The sequence below is a fragment of the Anabrus simplex genome, chromosome 11 (genome assembly GCF_040414725.1).
Source record: "Anabrus simplex isolate iqAnaSimp1 chromosome 11, ASM4041472v1, whole genome shotgun sequence".
In the NCBI taxonomy this organism is placed as follows: Eukaryota; Metazoa; Arthropoda; class Insecta; order Orthoptera; family Tettigoniidae; genus Anabrus; species Anabrus simplex.
The window spans coordinates 14,486,136-14,512,942 of record NC_090275.1 but is presented as its reverse complement, the minus strand read 5'-3'; the positions used below and the strand labels follow the sequence as shown (position 1 = coordinate 14,512,942).

General features: G+C 41.8%; 1 protein-coding gene across 1 annotated transcript in view; it reads right to left on the bottom strand.

Annotated features, from left to right (window-relative positions):
* LOC136883424 (uncharacterized) overlaps window positions 1-25,254 on the bottom strand; it is a 41,428-nt gene extending 16,174 nt beyond the window's left edge. Inside the window, exons 1-8 of the mRNA XM_068229714.1 lie at window positions 25,213-25,254; window positions 24,686-25,150; window positions 21,135-21,316; window positions 17,327-19,716; window positions 6,929-7,065; window positions 6,054-6,413; window positions 5,375-5,604; window positions 2,388-4,207 (exon numbers count right to left, since the gene is read on the bottom strand). Of these exons, the coding sequence (XP_068085815.1) occupies window positions 2,388-4,207; window positions 5,375-5,604; window positions 6,054-6,413; window positions 6,929-7,065; window positions 17,327-19,716; window positions 21,135-21,316; window positions 24,686-25,150; window positions 25,213-25,254 (5,626 nt within the window). The remainder of the gene's footprint in view (window positions 1-2,387; window positions 4,208-5,374; window positions 5,605-6,053; window positions 6,414-6,928; window positions 7,066-17,326; window positions 19,717-21,134; window positions 21,317-24,685; window positions 25,151-25,212) is intronic.
* Between the last annotated feature and the right edge of the window lie 1,553 nt (window positions 25,255-26,807).

The following is a 26,807-nucleotide window of genomic DNA, read 5'->3' as shown; positions in this document are numbered from 1 at the left end:
GAATCACAGCAGAAAAAACAATCGCGATACGAGTATCAGCCAGCGAAGACAATTAATAGGACACTATTCAGGGAAATTTGATTCAATATAATATATATAATTTATTAATGACGTGAATTTTTTATAACAGTGAGCGTTTTGGGAATGGCCAGACAGTATTTTGCTGCATAAGACCTGACAGACACGAGATTCAGTTCCTGTGATACAGGTCTCATCTGTGCTAACAAGTCATGCCTGCAAGTGAAGGAAAGGCTAAGATAAAGAAACGGGAAGAAGTGATTGTTCCCGCAAAATTAGGAAGGAGCAAATCCACGTTCCTTGAAAAACGACAGGAGGAACTTCTTCGACATATTCAGTAACTAGACAATAGACCGAGTGGCCAAAAGTCACAGGAAGGGGTGTCCCATTACAAAATGTGCAGTGTATGACCCCTGAGCATTGCGGCTAGCTGCGGCGTAGCTGAGCAGTCTGTCACAAACACCAGTGTCGTGAAGATGGCAACACGTTGAGAGTTAACTGACTTTGAACGTGGGATGATCACTGGCGCACGGCGCGTGGGTTATAGCATTGCGGAGATTACACGTGATTTCAAGTTTCTGAGGTCAACAGTGTTGAGGATGGATCTTCAATATCGCAGAGAGAATGTTACCACCCGTGTAAACCGCTGCACGGGAAGACCACAGGTATTTAATGAACGGACATCACGTCGCCTCCGCACAACCATACCGGGCACTCGACAGATTACTGTGAGGCAGATCACCTCCCAGTTGAAAGCTGGGAGTCAGGAACCTATTTCTACCAGGACTGTATGGAGGCAACTGCACCGCATAGGCTTCACTAGCTGACTACCAACTTGTATCCCTTTGCTAACACCTCTACGCAGAGCTCAACGACGTGCATGGGCCTGCAAACATCAGCAGTGAACCATGATGTGGTACGGTGCGATGAATCCTGGTTCCAGTTGTATCGAGCTGATGGGCACATGAGAGTGTGGCGTATGCCCCATGGAGCTATGGATTCTGCGTATCAACAAGGTTGTGTACAGGCGGGAGGTGACTCAGTTCTGGTCTGGGCGGCGTTCTCATGGTCGCAATTAGGTCCCATTGCCCGGCTGCAGGGAGCACTGACAGGTGCACGTTATGTGGACATTCTTTCAGACTACAGTATTAGCATCCTTTTCTGGCCCTAGAGTACTCTGATGGAGATGCCATGTTTCAACAGGACAATGCGCCGTGTCACCGCTCTGTGGTGGCAAGCAGGTGGTTGGAGGAGCACTTCAGTGAAGTTACAACTATGGATCTGCCCCCCAGATCCCCCAACCTTAATCCAATCGTGCATTTATGGATGTTGTCGATGCTGGTATACGCTCCATGAACCCTGCATCAACTACACAAGACCAATTGTGAGTAGCAGTGCAAGATGCGTGGGTCCAGATCCCTCCAGAAGGATTCCAACACCTTGTAGAGTCAATGCCTCACCGTATTGCTGCCATTTTAAGGGCTCACGGAGGAGCAACACGTTATTCACATCACGTTCAGTGTCTTCCCATGACTTTTGGCCACGCGGTGTGTGTTCATAGCTTTAAAAAGAAACAAGGGCTCGAAACTGGCTTTCGATGCCAGGAGAAAATGGAAAACGTTGCAAGTGTTCTGAGAAGTTCAAACTGGATGAACCATCTACATCAGAACAAACTGATAGCGTTTCTTATCAGGCTTCTAGTTCCACAGAAACATTTTGTATTCTGTGCAAAGAAACTTCTCCAAGAAAACTGCATCCAGTGCCATCAATGTAAGAGCTGGGTCCATGAAGACTGTACGAATGTCGAGAATGATAGGGTCCAATACACGTGTGATAAGTGAGTGCAAGTTTAATTTAATTTTTCTTATAGAAAACTTAGTCGATGAGAATAATGATGAACGTATTCTATTGTCCGGTACTACGCTACATTCTTACAAAAGATTGAAAAACTCATGATAGAAAATATATTCTTCAGTGTGTATATTTACATTCCATGATTTTTCCTTTGTACAGGGTTTTATAATCCAATTAGAATAGTATTAGTACATTTTTTCTCATCTATAACAAAAATGTAAAAATTTAATTCTAGAAAGGCTTCATATCCGGCCATAGAAGGTTCTTTCCTATAGGAAGAAGGATGCCGGAAGTGGTAACAATGGGGAAAAAGAAATAGAAGGCATCCTAGATGATAATGGGTGGGCAGCATGAACCTGCACAGACTTGAGAACAATGGTACATGACAGACTCTTATGAGAGAACAAAATCCACATCCGTGATCCCATCCAGAAGCATTAAACATGCTGAAGAAGAAGATGAAAAGCATATTTCCCTCTAGTGAAGAATACAGTACATGCAGCAAAATAATTTACCTGCTTTCTTTCCGTGGTATGCATACGACAAAACAGTATTCAAATCGTCCTCGATCAGGGATATTGGGAGTAGCATGTCAAGTTCATATTTCATTTGATCATCAGCATCTTCAATGAGACTTAGAAGATTCTTCCCTAGCAGATGCACAACATTAATTTCTTCTGCATAAATATTACTGATTCCATGATCAAACGGACTTGTCAGTGTGTCACTCGACTTATAGGAGAACAAATCTAGCATGACTTGCTTGCAGCTCTCCAGATTGATCAGTTTTGTACACAGATAAGCCATGGCCTGCTGTCGGGACAAGATGTTGAGGATTGAACTTGGCTCCAACAGTTTCTCGAGGCAGGCATATGGATTCAAACTATCGTTGACAAACTTAGCGGCCTCCTTCCTCACGTCGCTGTCTTCGTCTTGGAGGAGGGCAATTCCTGCATCCAGTACCATCTCGCTGATATCTTGGGCCACCAGGAGGGTCTCGTATGGAGCCTGCGAACCTCTGAATTCGGGAGTGAACACGCGGCAGATGATCCGATACATCAAAGAGAAGGCTTTGGCAGCATCGAGCCGGCAGAATTCACTGAACTGGCTTGTGTTGGTCCTCTCGACAATGTGATGCGTTACCTGATAAAGTAATGCTATTTGCAACTTTAAGGTGGTATCCTCTTGGGAAGCGATCAGGGCACAAGTCAACGGAAGCACGATAGACCAGCAGTGTATGCCCATCTCTTTCTTGGAACCATTTCTTAGGTGAAGCATTTGGATAGTGACCAGATCCAAGTCCCTACCAAGAGAATGTTCTGTTACTAGCAAGAGCAAGGTGTGATAGATATGAAAGAGTAAGTCGTAGGATTTCAACCAATGGATTCCCATGGCAGCCAAGAGGAGAGAATGGAACAAGTCCGCCTTTTTCTCCACACTCATGTTCTTATCCACAGAAAGCCTATGTTCAAGGACAGACAGATACTTGATTGCAAGCTCATCCCAACTGCTGTGGAAGGAACTGTGCCATACTTCACAGAGATCATCTTCACAACAGTTCTTGAAGATGAACTCAGCCTCCACAAGAGCCCAGTGATAAATCCCAGCGATCTGCTTATCATTACTGGTATGCAATTTTACGGTGTACAACACCTGCTTCAGGAGGATAGAAGGACTGACGTTTCCTATATTCCTATATGTCACAAAACCAACTCCACAGACTTCAGCGATGAGTGCCTTGTTTAGCCATGATACAGAATCAATGAAACTAATTTCAAACAACTTCCTCAGTTCCTCTTCGAGTTTGACTGGGTTCCGCAGCAAGTTCTTGCCATCACTCGACAATCTTTCCTTTAAGTACTTTACGACTAGCAGGATTCCATGCGTCTCATTCTCGTTGGGTTGTTCTTGGCTGAGCACCTTGATAAACATGATGATCCTTTCTGTGATCTTTGGAAGCTCTACAAATCTCGCGAATGCTTTTGCAGCAGTCTTTCTCACGGCAAATATTTTGCTCGACAAGAGATTGATGAAGTGGGCATTGAAGCTCTGAACAGTCTGCTTCAAAGAGTCCTCCATCAAACTGTACCCTCCAACACTGAGCTTGCTGAGCAGTGAGAGCACTGGCACCAGACTGGAATGCTGTTCTAACGTCGGAGGGAGAGGAGTATCACAATTGGCCAGGTTCGCCAATAGAAACATCACCAGCTTGGGATAATGACTGAAGAATTCTTCAATGGTTATGTTTCCATAACCTTCTAGGTCATCGTCTTGGAATTTCTTCTCCCCAACAAGTTTGGGAACCAGGGCCCCAAACAGCTGAAGTGCAGCATTCCTGAAAAGTGAGAAAATATTATTATGAAACTCAAGAATACAAACAGTACAGTAGGTGATGTTAAAATGTAGACCATTAAATGACATGATAGTATACTGGGGATATTAAGTCCTGTTTTAATTAAATGGTTTATTACCAAAAGGAGATAACTCTGCAAAAATAGGAATACCGTTTTCATTAGTTTCATGGTCTTTGGAAACAGATTAGTTGCTCCGGTAGTTTGCCACATGTAGAGAGGAGACTTCAAATTTGCGTTTATTGTTAGAACCAATACATCGGAGTGGCCAGAGAGCTTCAAACTGTTTTGTGAAATTATTTCAGAAACTGACCTTGCTGCCATCTAAAGGAAAAGGAACAATGTTGTTTTCTCAATGAAGGAAAGCTAATTCTTGGGTACACAGTAAGAAAGGGATGTCATGTGGCCAATGGACAGAAGCAATTAAAATAAACTGTATTGTCCTCCCTGGAACTCTTCATTGGAAGGAGCCAAAGTTAAGAAAACTGAATATTTGACAACAGATCTAAATGATCTGAATACAATTCAAATTAATGGCATTGGCTCGATGATGGAACCCTCAAGCTGCGTGAGAACACATGGCTCAAGTGGGACGCAGTGGCTGCTGTCCAGACTAGCTAAGGTCTAAATTTTATCAACCTGTGGTGCACTATATGGATTAGAATTCTGGCCTTCCTCTAAGGAGATGGAGCAGTAAACTGGCGTTATGAGAACAAAGATGCTCCGATGGACATCTGGCTTGACGCTTCATGTGAGCAACAAAAATGAAGTTTGCATGCGATGTAGGGTGGCTCAAATCAAAATCACTCAAAAGATGAGGGAAAGCCGTCTCTGCTGGTATGGGCATGTACTTTGAGCTACTGAAACAACAGCTGCGACGACTGGATTGACATAGCTGATTGATGGAAAAAGGCCAGTAAGACGACCGAGAGAATGTTGGCTTGACACCATAAATGAAGATCTAGAAGCTGCACGTCTTCATCTTGACATGGCACACAACCGTGTCAAGTGGCAACAGAGCGAAAAAAGCAGACCCTGTTAGTAAGTGGAAAGGAAGAAGAATGAGGGGTGAAAAAGAAATCATACAAGAAGTGCTTGGAATTCTTGAATATCACTGAGCTAGAAGAAAGCCTGCAATGTCAAGCACTCACCTGATTGTCCAAACAGGGGAGGTGAAGTTCTGGAAGCACAGAAGAGCCGTGTCACACACATGAGGAGCCATGTCCTTCCTAAGTCCAGAGTCCTGCATGAGAGTGCAGAGGAAATGCAGAGCCTGGGCTTGAGGGAGATCACATTTGAGCTGGTCCAGCTGGGGGGGAGAGTACTGTAATGGCGAGCGGGCCAGGTCCAGCAGACGAGACACGCATTTCTCCACCAGCGGCTGGGAACACACAACATACATACTGTTGACAAGCAGACGCTGTTGTGGGGTAAAGGGTGTAGCAGCCTGCAGAGAGGCCCGATGCAGGTCTTTCTAGGTGACGCCCATGGGCAATCTACATGTCTGGGTGTGTGGTGGTGGTAATGGTAGGGAGATGGTGAAACCCAGTGCCAGTACATAGCCTGCCACTGTCAAGTTACACAAAGGAGTCTACTCAAGCCTAAATGTCTCTATCCGACAGACAAATCACATGACATAGATATAGATGTTGATTTCCATAGGGAACCTGAAATATTTGTCCTGAATGAGTAAAGACAAATCACAGTCAACAGTGCACTAAATCACTCGTTATAACAGAAGAATAAGTGAAAGCTTTCTGATCATAACCAAAGGATATTACACAGTTTAATATAGGAATTTTCAAAGAACACAACAGAACTTGTACTCACCTTGCCTGGCTGCATGTCGTTTGCCACAACCTTATGGACAAGGATGGCAAGGCCAGCGGACCGCCTGGTGGTGGACACCCTGGGTGTGTTCCTCTTCAGGGAGTCAAGGAAGTGCACTAGAAGTTGGGTGGGCAGCTGTTTGACCTCCGTCTGTCCACCTTTGGGGTTGCACAGCACCCGGTGCTCCTCGGGGGACGTGATGGTCCTCACAAAACTGGCCAGAGCCGCCCCTGCTGCCTCGATGGCGCCCTTGTGTCGACATCGTAGCAACACCTGCACTATCACCTGCTCGCAACGTTTCACCAACTCTGCCGGCATGCTCCTGTTCCTTGCTAGCTGACTAGCGAGCATGCAGCAAGCCTGCAGAAATAAAAAGAAACTACAATGAGAGAATAGACATTTCACAGCCTGCAACTTTCCAAATTTTTAACATTTTCAATAGCAAGTGGTTATGTGTATGTATTGTAGACAATCAGACAATTCCACATATTTCTCTCCCCTGTCAGAACATATTTTGATCAAACTAATGTCATTCTTTATGAAACAATAAAAACACTGTTACCAGTCACTTCGACGTTTTATTAATTCACTTCACAGTGCTGTTGGTATTACGTATTTTACAAAACACTGAAATATCTACTTTGACTGGCCACACAGCAAGTGAAGTATTCTCAATTGAAGGATGGAAAACATAGTCTGGGAGGATAGCAAAAGCGATACAAGGATGTTCTACAGTCTAACATGAAACCAAGAGGATCCACTATACTATGAAGAGCACAGATGATGGTATGAAATTGCAAGTGAGGCCGTCCTTCTCCAGCAGTAGAGAGGAATGTAATCCACAACAACGGATAGGACAGCTTGTATTTTCTCACCTTAAGATTGAGCCACATACAGTTGAGGAATATTTGATGAGCCGGGGAAATGTGTTTGCCACTGTTGCCCATTGTAGAGTATGACTGTTGGATTGCCTCCTCGATGGCTTCGCTCATCTCGGCAAAGGATGGAGCAACTGTAACAAGGACGTCGGAAGTGAGAGTGCGTATGACGTGATCTGATGAACCAACCTTACGGTGGATTCAAAAAGATACTTGAAACTAATACATACAGAGGAACATACAAGAACGATGAGCATAATGACAGATCAGTGACGAAAGGAGGAGGAACAGAAAGAGGAGACAAGGACAAACATAAAAATACATAAAGACAAGAAGAATCTCCAGATATTCGTCCACTACTGTCTTCAAAGAAATGGGCTCTCTCCTGATCAATTCAATCCTCTTTTCGTGTTTATCCTGTGTTCCTAGTTTATCATCATTTATATATCTTCTTGTCTCTTTCCTTTTCCTGTTCTTATTATTCCACACTTCTCACATCTGTCAAGATGGCCTGATGAAGCTGGGGAGCAGAAACAAACTCATCAAGGGCTGAGAAGAAATGAACGTAGAACTAGCATCGATGAAGAGACTGTCTTATCCTGCACTGACCTGTTCATCCTGTTTGTTTATGTGTGCCTTGAATTCCTTTAGATACGTTTCATCTCTGCCCTTATCGAGCTTGTTTTAGTTTCTCACCTGCATGAAGGGAGCCCTCTTAACACACGGATGATGCGCCCCGGAGACCTCCGCATTACTGCAACCAGTGGTGGTTCTGGAAGTTTCTGGTTTTACATATGGGCACAGTTTACAGCTTGTGCTGTCTCTCAGCAAAACTTTGAACTTCTTACAAGCATATTGTAGATGTTAGTGTCAATATAGTTTTCTACTTCCATGTCATTCGTAGGCATGACAACCACATAAGCACGTGGGTGTTCTTATGTGCCGAGAGTCAATGTACAAGATGGCACGTCCATGGCAAAGTGTCTTGCGTGACGACAAAATATTTCAAGATTCATACGCAGATTCATTATCTGATGTGCCAGATGGGTGATGGAGATTTCTGGGGCCCATCAACCATCGCAGCCGCAGTAATACAGAGATCTCCTGGGCCCGTCGACAATGTTTAATGAAGTTGTTTCTTTTTTCAGGTAATTCGTTGTGCTTGTTTTAATTTAAATGTTCTATCTTCTACTGATGCTCTCTCATTGGAGTTCCGGGTTATAATTTCACCAAGATATTTAAACTAATTTACAAACTCAATTTGTTAGGTATTGTTTAGTAGAACAGCTGGTGCTTCATCTCTGAAGTTTGGCGTCATTTTTGTATTTTCAAATGAAATTTATAATCCAGTTTTTGTTGCTATTTTTTTTCAAGTTTTTCTATTTGAAATCTAGCTTCTATATTATTTGCAAGTAGTGCAAGACCAACTGAGAATGTTAAGCATGTTTGGTTGACATGTCTTATTCTATTCTCGCATAACTTTCTTCATTCAGTTAACTAAATAATATCAGAACTATAGAGCTATTCCCCAAAGCTGCATTGCATTCAGTTGCTGACGGCTACAGATATTTCTGATTAATTATGCTAATGTTATTGTTACTCTGAAGATTTTTGGAAACATCGAGGTGCCACAATATTGTACTGCAAGAGTTCTTTTACGTACCAGTATCTGATTAATTATGTGCAGACCGGTTATCAGATGTACCGAGCGACATTTCTAATGATGAACGGCCAGAGTTGGAAAGTAACCGAGTAAAAGTAATAAAATTATTCATAACGATTACATTCCTAGCAACTTTTACTTGTAATCATTAAGTTTTACGAAATGTTATTTTTACCTTGATTTACTTCTTGAAATAAAATTGTGATCGTTACATTCTAGTAACTGATAAGCATCACATGGAAGCAGAAATGTGAAAAGATGTGAGGGGGATCAAATATAAGTGGGATTTTATTTTTTATTTAAATTAATTTATTGAAAAACAGAAGGCAATTACAATTTATTTTTCTGCATAGTTTCTTGCTTTGGAAATGTATTTGTCCCAGCATATGGGCAGCTTTTTGATGCCCTCATCATAAAAAGAACAGGGTTTGTCACCAGCCAGTTGCACAAGAAGTCTTCCACACTCTCGTCATCTTCAAATTGTTGCCCTCCTAGAGATTCTTTAAGCGGTCCGAACAAATGGAAATCGCAGGGCGATAAGTCCGGGCTGTAAGGAGGATGATCAAGTGTAGTCCAGTGCATTTCCTGTAGCTTGGAGACAGAGCTGCAGTATGGGAGGATGTACCTGTCGAATCGGTTTGTCTCGTCTTTTGCAGCAATATGCAACCCTCGCCTTGTTCAACAGCTCGCAGTAGTAAGCAGCATTGATTGTGCACCGCTCAAGCAAAAAATCAATGCTGGTCCGAGGATGGCAATCTTGTTGCTAATTTTCTCGTCCTTCCTTGAACTTTTTATGCCAGGCAAACACACGCGTCCCTGACAATCTCTGGCAAATTTCTTCCACTGTAACTCCCTCACGAGCAAGAAATTTTATAATTATGCGTTGCCCAGTAGAGGAGTGCACCTGCTGCTCCGACATCGTGAGCGTTACTGAAGAAACGGCAGGAAATATCTAACAGCATGCTCTCCCCACTCCTAATGGTCCCGCCTAAGCATAGCCGAAGTGCGGGGCCAGTCCTGCCAACTGTTGATGTTCAGGAACAAAAATCCTGTTTATATTTGACCGACCTTCGTAAATTATGATGGAGATAACTTTTTAAGTTCTACTACAGTACTTTCATAGACATTACAACGATGTTCTTAAAATTAAACATAGGTATTCCTTCATGTGTCCCTGTAGGGCGACTTGTCAGTAAATGAAAAAATTGTACTTCCCCATTAAGATGTCGAGGATTAGCAATGAGGATTTTAATAATAATAATAATAATAATAATGTTATTTGCTTTACGTCCCACTAACTACTTTTTAAGGTTTTCGGAGACACCGAGGTGCCGAAATTTAGTCCCGCAGGAGTTCTTTAATGTGCCAGTAAATCTACCAACACGGGGCTGTCGTATTTGAGCACCTTCAAATACCACCGGACTGAGCCAGGATCGAACCTGCCAAGTTGGGGTTAGAAGGCCAGCGCCTTAACCGTCTGAGCCACTCAGCCTGGCCCAAATGAGGATTTTAAGAACCAATTAATTGATTTGCAAAGTAAATGGAAAATCATTTGAAAAGCTAAAAGTCGTCAACTAAACTAAAAAATGATGGAAAAAAAATTTTTGAAAATTCCAAGGCATCATGTTTAGTCTTACCTAGGGATGATAACCACTTAATGCCTCTATGCTAAAAAGAGAACCCACACGGAATGAGGAAATATATACCTTTTCTTGCAAGCTTTTGTATTATTCCAGCCCCAAATTTTAAAAAAAGCAGTGATTTTCTGAAGACTAATATTCTCAAAAATAATTGTAATTTTCACTGATTACCTGTTGAAAAATTAATTCGTACTTGTAATCAAGAAAAATATATCTCAAGTAACTATACTCAAGTCTGATTACTTTTTCCTTGTAATCTTCCCATCACTGTGAAAGGCTAACAGTAAACAGGGAGTAACCAAAAAGAAAAAAATCCTTGCATACTTATATACAATAAGCACATGAAAGGCACAAATACAGCTGGTCAGTATCTTTCCTGCTACACCATGTTGGCTGCCATGGGCGTCCGACTGGGCCGACAACAGCTGGTTGCTAGGTAATGTGAAATAGAACTTTTATACTAACTGCACGCATTCTAGTGCGGAAATAATAAAGCATGGTATCTCAAGAGACTATTTGGAAATCCGATGATGTAACACTGTCACCCAAATCGGTCAGCTATGCAGCATACACTTACAAAATGATGCAATATGTGACGTTCCTTATAGACCTGATCAGGTCGGCATATAATTTTACGTAGAAATGACCAAGATGAAATTGAGAATTTGAAGGAGTTATTTGACATTTACAGTGGCCTCCGTAGCTCAGGTGGCAGCGCGACGGCCTCTCACCACTGGGTACCGTGGTTAAAATCCCGGTCACTCCATGTGAGATTTGTGCTGGACAAAGCAGAGGCAAGACAGGTTCTCCGGGTACTCCGGTTTGCCCTGTCATCTTTCATTCCAGCAACACTCTCCAATGTCATTTCATTTCATCTGTCAGAGGAGTGCGACAGGACTTGGCAGCCGGCACAATTCCTATCCTCGCTGCAAGGTGGGGCTTCATTCATTCCATCCCTGACTCGGTCACTAACTGGAAAACAGGTTGTAGGTTTTCATTATTTGACATTTACAATGTATTTCTGTAGGCAGATGTGACGAACAATGGTGAAGGGATCCGTTCCCTGTGGAAGGCCTGCTGGCTAGGTGAGAGCCCAAGTTCGGCAGCCTAAGAAATTTTAGTTGGCAGCCGGTCTTGGCCAGCTAATGGAGAAAGCAAGTTTGTGACCTGCAGACTGCAGCCGTTTGCAACGGGCAACGATGTTCGGTTTGGGCTCTCGAGCCAACCAACTCTCTGGCTAGATCTAATCACTGTAATCAATCATTTTCACAGACTTTAACACGCAATAGGCTTGGACACATTGAAAGTAAGCAAACAATGTGACTTGGAATTCTCGTGCCAAATCTCCCGCGAGAGGCTAAACAATGGCCAGTGCCCGACGGGGTGAGCAGTTTCATTTTAAGCGCTTATAATGACCAAACCCAATAGGAAGGGCAGTTGTGAGCCACCTGAATATTAACATTTTTGCCTTGTTTATGGTTTATTACCAGTAAACATGCATGATAACATAGGAAATAAGGGAAAACCCTGTTTTATTCAAAATAGCACGTAAGTGGGGAGTCACCAAATGCAGCGTGGCAGCTAATGTGTTCAATGGAGCCACAAAGGGTACCATACAGAATATGAAACAACCTAGTGAGTACATGTTCCAAGTTTGAGGTCGATATTGTGAATATTTTTTGAGTTACAGTAGTTTGAGTGCAGCAGTGTAATGTTTTCCTTCGAGGCTTGAACTAACCGAGCAACATCTGGTAGCAGCTGCCGTTCGGGGCCTGTCATCGGTATGTTAGGAAATCATTATTATTGGTGGAAGAAGTGGAGGATAGGAAGACCAACAGAAAGGGCATGGAGCATGAGATAAAGCCAGCCAGTAAGCGGCAGCGCAGTCAAGATGGCGGCAGCCAGTGATGAGTCACCCTATTAGCGAGCGCTTTCTGCCCTCCAGAGAGTGAGGGAACTCAGGCCGACGACAAACTCTGCCATTACTACACGAGTTACTATCAATAAACAAAAGAGTAAAGCAGATGAGATTAATTATTCCACACAAGGCGGAAGAGCTTTAGATGATGATGGCAGACTTTGTACACATGTGACCAACCGGTTGACGACGAAGTTCTCTTGGGTGTTTTCAGGGAAGACACAAGAAATCACATATAACTTTAATATTGTTGAAACATTGCAGGATATTCAATTATCTTTACAATCAGAGTTGTTAGTTAGCAATGTTTCACAGGTCAACACATTGACTCATTGCAAAAACAGAGCTGAACTTGAGGTGTTCTTAAAATTAGCTTATTATACTGTGAAAGAGTAGTGAAGTCAATATTACCGGTGCAATGACTGTTGTTGACCTGTTCCCAGGAGAACAGCAGCCATGAGGTTACATCATTACTCAAAGACATTCAGCGACTCCTTACAAAAAAATCGAAGTAATCTCCTAATGAAAATAGTAACTTTTATGGGCTAGTAATTTAGAATTCATATCAGCCACATTTTATAATTTATGTATATATTTTCATGTTTTCTGATTATTTGGATATTGTTTTATTTTACCTTACAGTGCATTCTGCAGCAATGATTTTTATCCCTTTGTGTCCTGACAAGAATGTTGTGTTACACAATGTAAATATTTTACATACAACAATAAAGAATATTTCTGTTCTATTCTAACCTTCCGTGAAAACTGAAATAAGCAGTATGGTGATTAAAAGCACAAAGCAAGTGGGGCAGTACGGAGCTAGTCTAGCAAGCAGTCACCAATTAAAAATAGTCACTTTTATGGGCCTTTGTTGCTTCTACCTACATTTGTGGCAAATGTAATGGTCAAATTTTTTAAAAGAAAAAATGCCACAAATTAATTTAGCTACTGTATTTATCTACAGCTTTACATTACTTCTCTGGCCAAGAAAACAAAACTGTATCAGCCAACTGACTGACTTTCTCATGTTCGATTTAAAATTTGTACAACAAATTGCTTTTTAATTAATTATTCAAACTAATATTTTATACCTATTCATTTCAAGTTTTAATCAGAACATATTTAATAAGCACGCATTAACAATTTCTACACTCCCAAGCCTGTCTAGTTCTTTCTATTTTAGTTTTTTTTTTTTGCAAGCTTTTAATGACGCACTAACACGTCGACAGTTTTCTACAACGGAAGGATGGGAAAGGTTAGGATTGGGAAGGTAGTGGCCGGGGCCTTAATTAAAGTACAACCCCAGCATTTGCCTGGGATGAAAATGGGAAACCACGAAAAACCATCTTCGGGGCTGCCGACGGTGGGATTCAAAACCACTATCTCTGGAATGCACGCTCACAGCTGCGCAACCCAAACCGCACAGCCAACTCGCTCGGTACCGTTTCCATCCTATCAGAAGATGGCGGCAATGGCTTCACCGCCCGTAATGCATGTGGCCTTTCTGTTGGTCTTGTGTGTTCCCCGGATAAAACTTACCTTTTCCTGGGTTCTGTTACATCCCTCATTTCAACATATAACTGAAGATTTCTGAAGAATGGTTGTCTCAATAAGCAAGGATTGTCCCAAATGGAGCTGAAGAACAGAAACGAGCTCTTCAAAAGTTACGAAGAAATGGTCTACAACAGGAGTGACCAACTGAAGGCACATGTTCCACTAGTGCAAGCGTGAAGTAATAACATACTGCTGCCACTTCTTTGTGACCAGTAGAGCATGCTCAGTTCTTCCCTCCTGTCTCAAGGTCAGTCTGTAAAACGTTGGCCTGTTACTTGAAATTAAGAGTTTTGTTATGAGCCTGTTCAAAAGCAAGTATCACTGACCACCATCTCAGCAAACCTGTTGCTAATGGCAACATCATCTACGAACCCCAACTTTGAAGAACTTTAAAAGATATTAGAATCATTCTGTATTGACGGTTTTGATTTTTAATTCAAATATCACATTTTCTCTTCTTAGAAACTATTCTACTTATAGTTCCTACATACAGTACATACCGTATTTCATGGCATAATCGTCGCACTTTTTATACCAAAATTTTCGAAAAAAATTGTAGGGTGCGACCATTATACGAAGAATATTTAATACCAGTATTTGTATTACTCAAAAAATGTATTTATAACTAAATTGTATTTGATACAAATTTACGATGCACGCAATACTCGCGTTTATACATCAAAATAATTAAAATAGTCTAAAACAAAATTCATAATTTTTCGCAACAATTCGGCGAACGTTTTTCCAACCTGAAAATAAAAATGAACGTATTAAGTTAATTTGTCATTAATTTGAGTATTAAAGTTAAAATATTACACTTGCAAAATTATCGCTTTGTTGTGAAATGCGGACTTACCGGTACGCAATTTATTCCAAATCTTCGGTATCGCTATCGCAGGTTTCGCAATTTGATGCGCCGTCCTCGCCTCTGTTAATACCAGTATCAGATTCTTCGTCTCCCTGCCACACTGCGTCATCTTCGGAACCGTCTAGTGCATTCGAAATCCCAGTCCTTTTGAAGCTCTTGGAGACTAGTTCAGGTGGTATAAGATCCCAACTCTTCTTCACCCACCAGCATAACAAGTCCAAGGGTGGACGCCTGATATTTCCGGCGGGCGTCAATTGCTGATCGCCGCTCATCATCCACTCGTTGTAAAATCGACGTAAGTGGTCTTTAAAGGGTTTATTAACACATACGTCTAGTGGCTGCAAAGCAGATGTTAGGCCACCAGGAATGACTATCTGTCGTGTCTTATTTGTAGTGAGAATTTGCTTCACTTCGTTCACGAGGTGACCTCGGAAACTATTTAAAACAAGCAGAGCTGGTTGTTTTAGTAGTGCACCAGGTCTTCTATTCCACACAGTTTTAACCTAGTCCAGCATGAGTTCTACGTCCATCCAACCCTTTGGTTGCACTCGTACATGAATTCCACGGGGAAACTGTATATTCTTAGGCATCGTTTTCCTCTTGAAAATGATGTAAGGCGGCAACTTTCTCCCGTCAGCTGTAATGGCTAGCATTGCCGTGCATCGCAACTTCTCACTACCGCTGGTTTTCATTAATACACTCCGTGATCCTTTTAGCGCAATAGTGCTGTTGCAAGGCATATCAAAAAAGATTGGAGTCTGATCGGCATTACCGATTTGAGAAAGCAAGTACGAAGTTTCCTTGCGCAAACGTACGACAAATCGGTGAAAATTTACAATCTTGTCCGTGTAATCAGCAGGCAACTTTTGGCTTAGTGTTATTCTCCTTCGCACTGACAGATTGTGTCGTCGCATGAACCCCTTAATCCACCCACGAGTCGCCTTAAACTGAGTTACCGGTATGTTGTGTTTGCGCGCTACCTCCTGTCCCTTAATTTGTAACATTTCATATGATACACTGCAGCCATTGTTACATATTTCACTGACGTACCTAAACACTTCTTCGTCAATTATAGGAAACTTCCCTGTTTTAGGACCTCTAAACGCGCGTCTAGAAGGGTTTGTGCTTTTTAGCTTGTTTTTTACTTTCCGCCAGTCACGCACAAACTTTTCACTCACAGAAAATTTTCTTTCTGCAGCTCTGTTCCCGTGCTGTTCAGCGAAGGCAATGACGCTTAGCTTGAAGCCCGCAGAATAGTTTCTATATTTACCCATAATCGCTTATAAATGCTTCACACGTTAATGTTTTGCGATATAAATGACTTTCCGTAATTGTTCACTATTAAAACAAATTATTTCTGCAAACACCCAAAACACAAATTAAAAACTTAAATTCTCACGCACACATGTCTACAGTAATCACGTAAATCTGAAACAAATAAATGCATCTGTGATCTGTCCATTCCAGAGCAGCCAATACTGTTAGGCAGCAAGGAAGCATGCAACAATTTATCAGTTTAGCTCGTTGGTTGCGACACACTACTGCGCTTGCGCAAAGCTCGCAAACCGGAGCTCTAGCTAGCGCGGTGTAGATCTACTGTATAGTTGACTGTATTCCGAGACGTCAGTAACAAACATTCATTTTTTTCAATTTCTTTTAAACATACGGTAATTAGGTTAATATTTCTTCCCAGTTATTGATGATTTTACATTACATTACTGACGAGTTCATAAAATAAAACTTCAATAGCATTGGATAATAATTATCTTGACTGCTTGGATAAAAGTTTTCATCCCATGCCCGGACACTTATGACGTAGTAGTAAGATAAGAGTCTAGCGATGACAACTGAGACATCGTAAATAATTCGGCTGAATAATTCCGTGGAAATCTGCGTTATCGTCTTGGATTTCACTTCGTGCGCAATAACACAGGAGCCGGCCCCATGGTGTAGGGGTAGCGTGCTTGCCTCTTACACGGAGGCCTCGGGTTCAATTCACGGCCGGGTCAGGGAATTTTACTTGTATCTGAGGGCTGGTTCGAGGTCCATTCAACCTACCTAGCCGGTATTTCCTGGCGACGTTGCCGATAAGCGATAACTTACAGCCTTACGTATTTCAAATGGGAACTCATAATATGTAGGTGGTGAATGAATAGTACACTGTCTCGCGACCACGTTGTCAAACTGCCGATAGTCTACCGGTAAGCCATGCGTCGTACATATACCGGTATTATTTATTTATACGTTGTGCAACATGTCGTAAACGTGACTGTGTTGCCAAATTGCCCATAAACCATACACGTATTTAAATTGCGCATTCATGTGCAACTTACGTTGCAGTTCCATTTACCTTTTAACCAGATTAGTGGACAAAATTTGGACGTGCGACGATTATGTAATTAAAGGTTTAAAGTCCGATTTTTGTATTGAAAATAAAGGATGCGACGATTACGCGGTGGCGACGATTATGCTGTGAAATACGGTAATTAGAAACACACAGTACTAATGATTTCCAGAATCTTTGGGGGAAGGGGGGAGGGATTAGATTCAAAACTATGAACATAACTGTATACTGTGGATTGGCCACCCTTGGTCCACAAGAACTGAAACTGATGAAGAGAAAACCCCTCTACTTGTTCTTAACTTTCAATCTGAATTATGTCAGTTGGAAAAGTTAAACCCTTCTTAATTATGCTCTGAAGTTGTTAATCAGAGTCTCAGCTGTAGATGGATAATTATAATGCCTCCTTACCTGATGTTTTACCGGCTTTGGAGGCCAACACTTTCAGTAAATACTGAACAACATCCTCCAGAAGAGCTACAATCTCCCGACACTCATCGAGAGTGACAGGCATGTCCTGAGCGATCAAGTGATTCATGGCGCTGAGGAGTCCATGGAGCGGAGAGCCTGTGCAGACAGCGCGGCACATGTCCTTGCAGAGAGCACGCCACTGGGCCCAGGCGTGGTACAGCAGCAGCCCCATCATGCTGGTAGGGCTCGACATCTCCCACCAGTCCTCACCCGCCCAGTCCTCAGCACACCAGTCCAGCCCTGCGGAAACGTTCTCCTGGTCGGACGTTAGCGCTGCTTCTTGCAGTGATAAAGGATCTCCACAGTTGTCCCAGTCCAGGGAGGGGACAGGAGAAATAGAGGCTCTTTCCAGATACCTGTCTTTGGAAGAACCAGCCTCTGGTATTAACAAACCTTTGCTCTTTGTAGAAGCCTCTACATCCCACACTGCTGATGGAAATGAGGACTTTGGTGTTCTTATTGATGGGTGTTGCCTTCTAGGCCTACGTACCCTTGGTACCTTTGTTTTCTCCAACACTGATGCATCCACAAGAGATGATGATGAAGAAGGTAACAGGTTACCAACTTTCGGTCTTCGTTTGTTGTTTTTCTTCTTCTTGGGGAATATACGATCATTGTTCTTTGGTAAGGATGCATCTGGGTGAAATACACAAGTGTCAAGGACCTGTGCTATTTTGAGCTTGAGGGCAATTTGGTGGCTTTCCTCTGCAGCAGGAAGCACTGTAACAGCAGATTTGAATGTATTTCTCTCAGAGAAAGGTGATGATTCTGGAACATAGCCTGATCTGCCACAAGCACCGTGTTCTTGATGTTCACTTTTGGGCAGTCTACGTTGTTTATCCTCACACTTTTTTGGAGATGACTGCTTGTCGGCAACAACCGGACGAGGAAAATTCAGTTCCTGTCCAATTTCTCCCGTTTTTGGATCAACTACTGCCAGGCCCTCAAACGTTTTTGGCACGGAAGAAGCATCTGCCCCATCAATGTCGGCCACAGCTTCAGGATTCATGATCATCAGCCCTTCAAAAGTCCCTGGATCGTAAATTACCCTTTTACTAATGTACTTGCGAGGAGACGACTTCTGTTCATCTACTTTCAAAGCTGCAAGCAGCCTCTGAGCTGCAGGGCAGAATGAGACCTGCACTTTCTCTTCTTCTTCATCTTTGTTCTCGATAGGTTCAGCAATTTCTGACTCTTCCTGCAACGCATCAGTTGATGGCATTCCTTTGCAAGATCGATTGAAGAAATTGAGTACGGTAAATTTGTCAGTAATTCTTAACCTGGCAGGCTTACGGGACGGTTCACTGTAAGCCAATCGAGAGACAAGATGATTCACGTCGACACTGGCCGAGCCGTTGTGAACCATGCTGGCGGCTACTCTGATCATCAGAGCACCGCTCTCCGTTTCATAGAACAGAGTGCTACCGCAGAGATCCAAAGCCTTCTTCATCAGCTTCTCAGTTTCTTCTATGCATGCTGCTTTAGTGTCGGTGCTGTTGAAATGGCTGATGAGAATAGAACTTGCTGTTTCCCTAATATCATCAGTTGGGTCCATCAGACAATCTAACAAACATCTGTGACTACTTTCAGAATTAAACTGCCACTTATTACACTTTGCAGCATACTCCTTGATTTTAACTCCCTGGGAACAACCCTTGCGTCGCGTGCCCTTCTTCCTGTCGGCGTCTACAGCCGCGGTATCACTGTCGTCAAAATACCTCAAAACTTCTTGAAATAGACGCAGTGAGAGAATCTTCCTCTGGTAGTTTGTCCCTGGTTTGAGGTTCGAAACACAAAATGAGTGCAACCATTCTAAAAACTCTAGCGCTTTCATTAAAAGTGATGAAGACTGATGTTTCTTGAAATTTTTCATCTTGTGAAGGAAGGAGTCCCGCACTCTCAGGAGGAAGCAAACGAAAGAGCTCAATATTCCTTGCCTAAGTGGTGCACTGTCGGCGTTTGCGTTTTGAGCCAGGAAGCGTCTTATGGTAGAAAACTCTTGCTCTGAAGGAAACAATAATGTTTTGGAGAAAACACACACAGCACCAAACGCATAATTTCTAATATTTTCATTGGAATGTTGAAGTGCACTATTCAAGAAATTGACATGCCAAGACTTGCTGCGATCTGCGATCCAGCTACTGTTCCAGAGATCGCTGATCAAGCCCTCCTTGCGGCCCAAATGGACGAGGCTAATGATGGGCAACACCACAGGAACACTCCTGGCTTCCATAGATGCCACCAACCTTTGCAAGAGGTCCTGCAGCACGCTAGGAAAGCTCTTCAATGTAGCCTTCAACCAGTAGTTATACAGATTCTGTTTCCCAACACTGGAACAAGAGAATTATCAATTCAATCACAATACAAGACAAGCAAATATTATCATCATCACCGTTATTACGAGTATGGAATAAAAGATTAGATAAAAGCATAAAAAAATAAATGGGTGGAGACTGGTGACCTCACGATACAAGTCTAACAGGGTCAAATGAACACAAGTCGTCTTAGTAATTCCACCTTTACAATACAGTACAATACTATTCCTTCCTATTTTATGTTAAAAAGAAAAAAGTCTCCCTTCTGAGACATCTTCATCCTAAAAATAATGATAATAGGAAACACATGATATTCTCGGTAACACTAAAAATAATGTCTTTTTGTTTAAGAGTCCAAATGACGCACTCAATGAACACAGTTTTAAAAAAACAGTTCATGTTGTTAAAATGTTTTGTGTCAGAGGAACAAATTACTAGATGATAAAAGATCCATTGAGTTTTGATTCTTAAGATAAAAGCAGTCCGACACAGGACCGCACACGAGCCGGCCGGACAAGAGCAAGAGGAAAACGGGGCGGAGAACATATTTCACGTACCCCCAATATATGTCTGGCTATACAACCAGTGTATCGGGAAATTCCACCTAGCAAAAACAAGCCCTGTTCAAAGATACAAACTGCACTCAAGCATCTATAAACTTGAGACGACATTAACCTAATTCAAGATATTATTTCCACTTTTAGAACACTGTGATCTTCACATCCTTATCCAGGGGGAAAGGTAGGCTCTGTGCTCAGCTCTTGTTACGTGAAGCGCTGGGGAAAATGAAAGATTTACTGTAATCAAACCACTGGGCGTATTGTTTCTTTCATTCCTTTTACAATGTAGTGAGTAAAGGAATGCAGGATCGTGTGGTGGCAGCGCTGCACCTTTGCACATGTTAAACAATAAAGAAAGTTATTCAGACAAATGTGTCTTAATTACTGTGTGTGCAATTATGGCTGCTTAATAAACAAACTGTGGATATAGCCTGTAAGGGACAAGGACAATATTCTGTGCGGATCGAACGAAGAAACCTGTGCATTTGCACCGAACATTATCTCTGTCTCCATCAATAATGCACCACACCTCCCCTTCCTTCCCTGAAGCACACCAGTGATTTGCGCCCTGGCGCAGCAAATACGGCGCGTTTGTCAATTTGAATTGCTCTAAAAGAAAAGTTTTCTCCGCCAATTCCATTGCGCTGTTCTTTAGGTAACGTGGAGGGCATCCCTGATGTTTTGTTGGTATAATTTAGATACACCGGTATAACTTTGTATTGCCACATCTTTCTATCTGTGATCTTCTAAACTCTCCATTTCTAAATTTAGCAGCAGCTTGCTGTACGAAATCACACGTGAGATGTTCTTATAAGACGTAAATATTTAAGACTTTTCTTTTGAAGCCAATACACACGAATGTTTGTCACTTACTCGTCCTCGGTGTCTGCACTCAGCAGCTGAACGATGGGCTCTAAGAAGAAGAAACACCACATGTCCTGCTGGTGGATGTGCTTCAGGCAGGCTCGGTACGCGTCGCAGCCAGCGGACACCAGGTGAGGGTGCTGCATGCTGGAGACGAGGGACGGTGCCAGGCTGGGAAACTCCGACAGAGCCTGGAATAACCACAACCAAAATTTACGAGGTTCATAAGGCAGGTGATTGGACTGAAAACCTACTATCAGAGGAGTTCAACATAGAGAAAACAGTGTGATAGATAGGCCTATGTGTACTGTCTGCTTTGTTATTATTATAATTTTTCTTTTTTGCTAGTGGTTTTACGTCACACCGACACAGATAGGTCTTATGGCGACAATGGGATAGGAAAGGCCTAGGAGTTGGAAGGAAGCGGCCGTGGCCTTAATTAACCCATTAAGCGGGGAGCTCGGTACACAACGGCTCACTCCCAAGTGGAGAGCGATTTCCCCGATTGAAAAAAATATTTAATTACTTTATTTAAAACAATCTTAGACTAAAATGAACTACTGAAGGGCCCTAAGGGCCCTAAGAGAAATATTTACTTGAATATAATGTATTTAATTGTTCAAAAATTCTATTATTTTAATTTTTCATTACTTTGTGCAAAAACATACTAAGTGCTTTCACAATGTGATATCGAGATTGCTTCTTCCTAGTAACAAAGCTCTGGTTTTCGTTTATACAGTAACTTTAACCTGAATATTTTAGGCAGTTTAATATCAATCTCTGCCTGAAAATAAATGTTTCTGTATATGTAAATTGTAGAATTACAAGGTTTACATGAACTTAAAAGATTTACAATGGAATAAATTATAATATTCATGCAATTATCTTTTATGTTGGTTAGCGCTTTCGAGGGATCAAGTTTATATAGCCTACCTACAATTCACAAGTGACAACACACGGACTATATTACACTACAATACAGGTAATATTTACAGTATGTACAGTCTTCACAGTGTTATGTCTTTTACAGCTGTTCATTATGATACACACGGAAGCAGATTATGTTATATAACCTGTCTCGGCTTTGCATAATTTATATAATTCCATTCTGAAACACGATTGTTTTCCTAGTATGTAAACGTTTCACCCTGGCCACCCTTTCCATAACAAGAGGTTCTCATCAATTGGCACTTTGCCATCAGGGATATAAGCTTACGAAAATTTTGCTAACAGGTGGGCAAATACTGGATTTATCTTGTGTATTTTGGGAGGAAGTTGTCCATTATTCACCTCATTGTCAGAGATATGTAAAAAGCTGTGTAGGAAAATATTATTATTATTATTTGTATCAATTTAGGAAGGCTCGGCTTGTGCCGGTAACATAATGGGCTGACTCGGCCTAAGCAAGGAGTCACCCTCTTGATTATGAAACTACAGGTACATATATGTACAAATATTTACAACAGAAATGATTACAACATGTACATTTATACAATAAATACAAACAGCTTCAGACTTCTTATGTCCCCGTTTTGGGAATCTGTTCTTCAGTATTACTGGAACTGCGGCCTGGATCTTCATGCTGTTTGGCGTGAGTCAGAGGAAAAGTCATTCCTAGGAACTTTCTCACAATGTGGCAAGTGCTCAGGAGGGTGGCTTTCTGTAGTTCTACGTATGTGTGATGGTGCAGGTTTAATGCGGCCAGAGAGCTGTGCAAGCATTTTGGAATAACACCGGTACATGATATTATTATTATTATTATTATTATTATTATTATTATTATTATTATTATTATTATTATTATTATCATCATCATTGGCTTTACGTTCCACTAACTACTTTTACAGCTTTCAGAAATGCTGAGGTGCCGGAATTTCGTACCGCAGGAGTTCTTTTGCATGCCAGTAAATCTACTGACAAGAGGCCGACGTATTTTAGCACCTTCAAATACCACCGGTCTGAGCCAGATTCTAACCTGCCAACTTGGGGGTCAGACGGCTGGCCAGCGCCTCAACCGTCCAGGCCACTCTGTCTGGTGAGAAAAAAATCTCTTCTGTGTCATCAGCTCATACAAAATAGGTGTAGTGAACAAGCGAATGCGAGAAATATAGTGTTCTAATTTAGGTGTCTGCACAATCCCCTGCGGCAACAGTATGGCCATAAGAAGCTTTATTTTGTCCTTATTTGTTCGGACACGGTCTTGATCTCGACTCCTTCATTTCATCTTACTGAACTGGGTTTTATGTGTGATTTCCTGCTCGGCATCTTTTGTCTGTTCAGCTATGTTTTGGCATATCTCGTCATAAAAAAGTAATAGAAATATTTTGCTCAGTTTTGTTTTTCCTAAGAACTCTCCCTTTATATCACGATGGAATTTTGGATCAAACTGGGATTTTCTTTGTCAATTTTCAGTATAAGTTGACGAAGAACTTGCAATGGTTGGATTGTATCAGTATTATTGTCACAACTGTCACTGTCATGATCGTTACTTGAACTGCAATCGAACACGTGTTGTCTTTGTTGCGACTGCTGAACATTCGCATCAGCTACGCCTGAATCCTGTACATTCGAGCCTGCAGTACGTATTCCAGGTAAGTTCCTGTCATTTATGAATTCCTCTTCGGCAGAACTTACTTCACTAATTTTTATTCACTCTAAAGTCAAGAAACACAGAAAATTTGAAAAGTATCTGTTCGGAAGTTCAGAAGGTGATTACCATTACATAACTGCCCACATGAACTGAAAAACATGAAATTCAGAAATCTAATGTTTGTAAATAAATGAACAAATCGGACGCGCACTGATAAAATTAGAAACTACGTTCTTTACTCTATGGATACAAGACGTAAGATGTTGCTGTTCATAATCATGATAAACGCAGATAGTAAGGCACACTATTCAAACAACGATGTATTGTTGATGGCACTTTACACGCAAGTACCAAAGAACGATGTATCATTGTCTGGCATTCTAAATAATAAGATCTGACGGGCTGGATATTACAGGAGAATATTCAAATACATTTTATTACAAGTTTCCAACAGATCACAATTTATGCAAAAAGGAATGTTCTCACCATATTACTCCAAAACATTGGACATTAAACTCACAAGACAATCTGATGTCGACCAGTACCCAACTATAAGAAGATTTTAACTCATTTTATTAATTTCACCAAAGATGGCACATTTTAAACATGCAAAATATGTACTTGATTTTTTTTTTTTATAGAAATGTACAATTCATTAAGGGTGTGTTACAGCATCAAGACCGCACCATGACACTTCACAAATTAACTTTTAGATATAATTTGATGGTATTTTTATTACAAATTGTATCATTTAGAAATAAGTAGTGTTTTAACATTATTGTACGTTATTTTACCAGCAGCTGAAGATGGCCGGTACTACAAAATGTATTAAATATATCAAAATAAATAAAAAGTATTGATTGGGTGGGAAATCCAGCTTTATAATTGTGACTGTTGGAACTATCAATACGGGGCGAACAATGGCATTCTAAATGTTAAACTTTAAAATACAACACGCTGAAGGACTCACAGTAACAACTCCATAACGAGGCAGCAACACAGCCAACATGAAGTACTTGCTCTTCATGTTCCACGGTTGTTCGTGAAGAATGGTCGGCAGCAAGTTGGCCACGGAGAAGACGTTCTCCTCCCGCGTGTTACAGACGTCCATCAGCAGCTCCAGGATCTTGAGGTTTTCCTTGCGAATGCCGTTGATGGGGCTCTCCCAGTTGTTGTTGACGATGGCGAACACCGTCCTAGCGACAACATTATCCACCAAGCTAGTCTCCCCCACGTCGCTGAGAAGCTGAAGCCACCGCACTAATGCTCTAAAAGCTACGATAGTCAACCTGGAATACTGTCTACAGTGTATTTGCACGACGTTGAAGACGTCGACCAGTACGTCCGTGTACACTACGCCGGACTTGCCCAGCACGATGTGGCTCGGACGGCACTGCAGCAATCCGTGGCAGATACCGAGCTGGAACTTGTCGGGCTGCTGGATTGACAGTTTCTTGGACTTGTACCACACTAAGGACAACTCTATAGTGCAGGGACCATCCACGGGCTGAAGGCAGTGACGTAATATCCTAACGGCATCGTGCTGAGGTACGGCCAGTCCCAGTACTGCGCAGAACGCTGTCGAAGATAGCAACTGTTCTTCAGTGGACCACGATCGGGCGCCAAGTCCTTCCAACAGCTGTGTGGCCAGTTCCAACAACAACTCCTCCTCCAAGTCGCTGCTTAGCTTGATGGACGACTTCCAGCAAAACGAGATCACCAACTGAAAATAGAAATTTTGCTGTATTAAATTCCATATCTACAGAGTGGGATAAAAAGAGCATGGAGTGTCAGTAAGATACCTTCTGGCTGGACAAAAGCAGTAAGTAATCACACCTATCTTTAAGCAAGGGAACAGGAAGGATTGCAACAACTGTCTATGTTATCTCACTGATCAGTGTTAAGGTGCAATCAGTGGTTGAGAGGAAGTTCCCAGTGTGATTTCTGAGCACAGAGGGGCTCTCAGGATCAGATTTTCAGCATGCGCCACGTAATTTTAAAAAAAAACTACAAAAGGAATAGACCATTATGTTTATGTTTCGTAAATCTACAGAAAGCATATGACAGAGTACTAAGGGCAAAGATGTTCACCGTACTGGGGGACTATGGTATTAAGTGAGGATTATTAAAATCAATTAAAGGCATTTATGTTGACAATTGGGACGCAGTGAGAATTGATGATAGAATGAGTTCTTGGTTCAGGGTACTTACAGGGGATAGACAAGGCTGTAATATTTCACTTTTGTTGTCCATAGTTTACATGATCATCCGCTGAAAGGTATAATATGGCAGGGAGGGATTCAGTTAGGTGGAAATGTAGTAAGCAGTATGGCCTATGCTGACGACTTTGCCTTAATGGGAAATTGTGCCGAAAGCCTGCAGTCTAATATCTTGGAACTTGAAAATACGAGCAATGAGTATGGTATGAAAATTAGCCTTGCCTGAGCAGGTAAGAAATCGAGAATTAAATGTCAGATTGAGGATACAAAGCTGGAACAGGAAGATAATTTCAAGTATTTAGGATGTGTGTTGTCCTAGGATGGTAATATAGTATTGAATACAAGAGCAGGGATGTTGCATGGTATTGTTGCACTGTTGCACAACTCCCAATAATTTTACACTTCATTTGCCATCTTTTCATTTTATTGTTTAGTTTAATAAACCTAACATATATTCTAAAAAGTGCTAAAATCAACCATATATGTTTGTTCAATGTACTAGTGCTTTGTAATTGACCAATAAACGCGGCCAGCTTCGAATCAAACTCAGGGGGTTTGCTTTCCTAAGGCAACTCCCAAGCAGACAGCGCAGCACAATACAGTTTCAGCAGGGATGAGCCTAACCACCAGGTAGCACGCTTGCCAGTATAGATCCTTGGGTCTTGCATTAGACCAGCAGGCCCCCAATCAAGACACAATTCCAAATGTACCCTTCAGATTGCACCACTCTGCAGAGATGACTTAATTCATGCTTTCTCTCCTCTTGCAATGGTAATTTCTGTTCCACGCCACTAGGGTATGCCATACCAGATCATCTGCAATATTATCAAAATTTTGCATCAATGAAGAACAGGAGGGCAAATTTTCAATTCA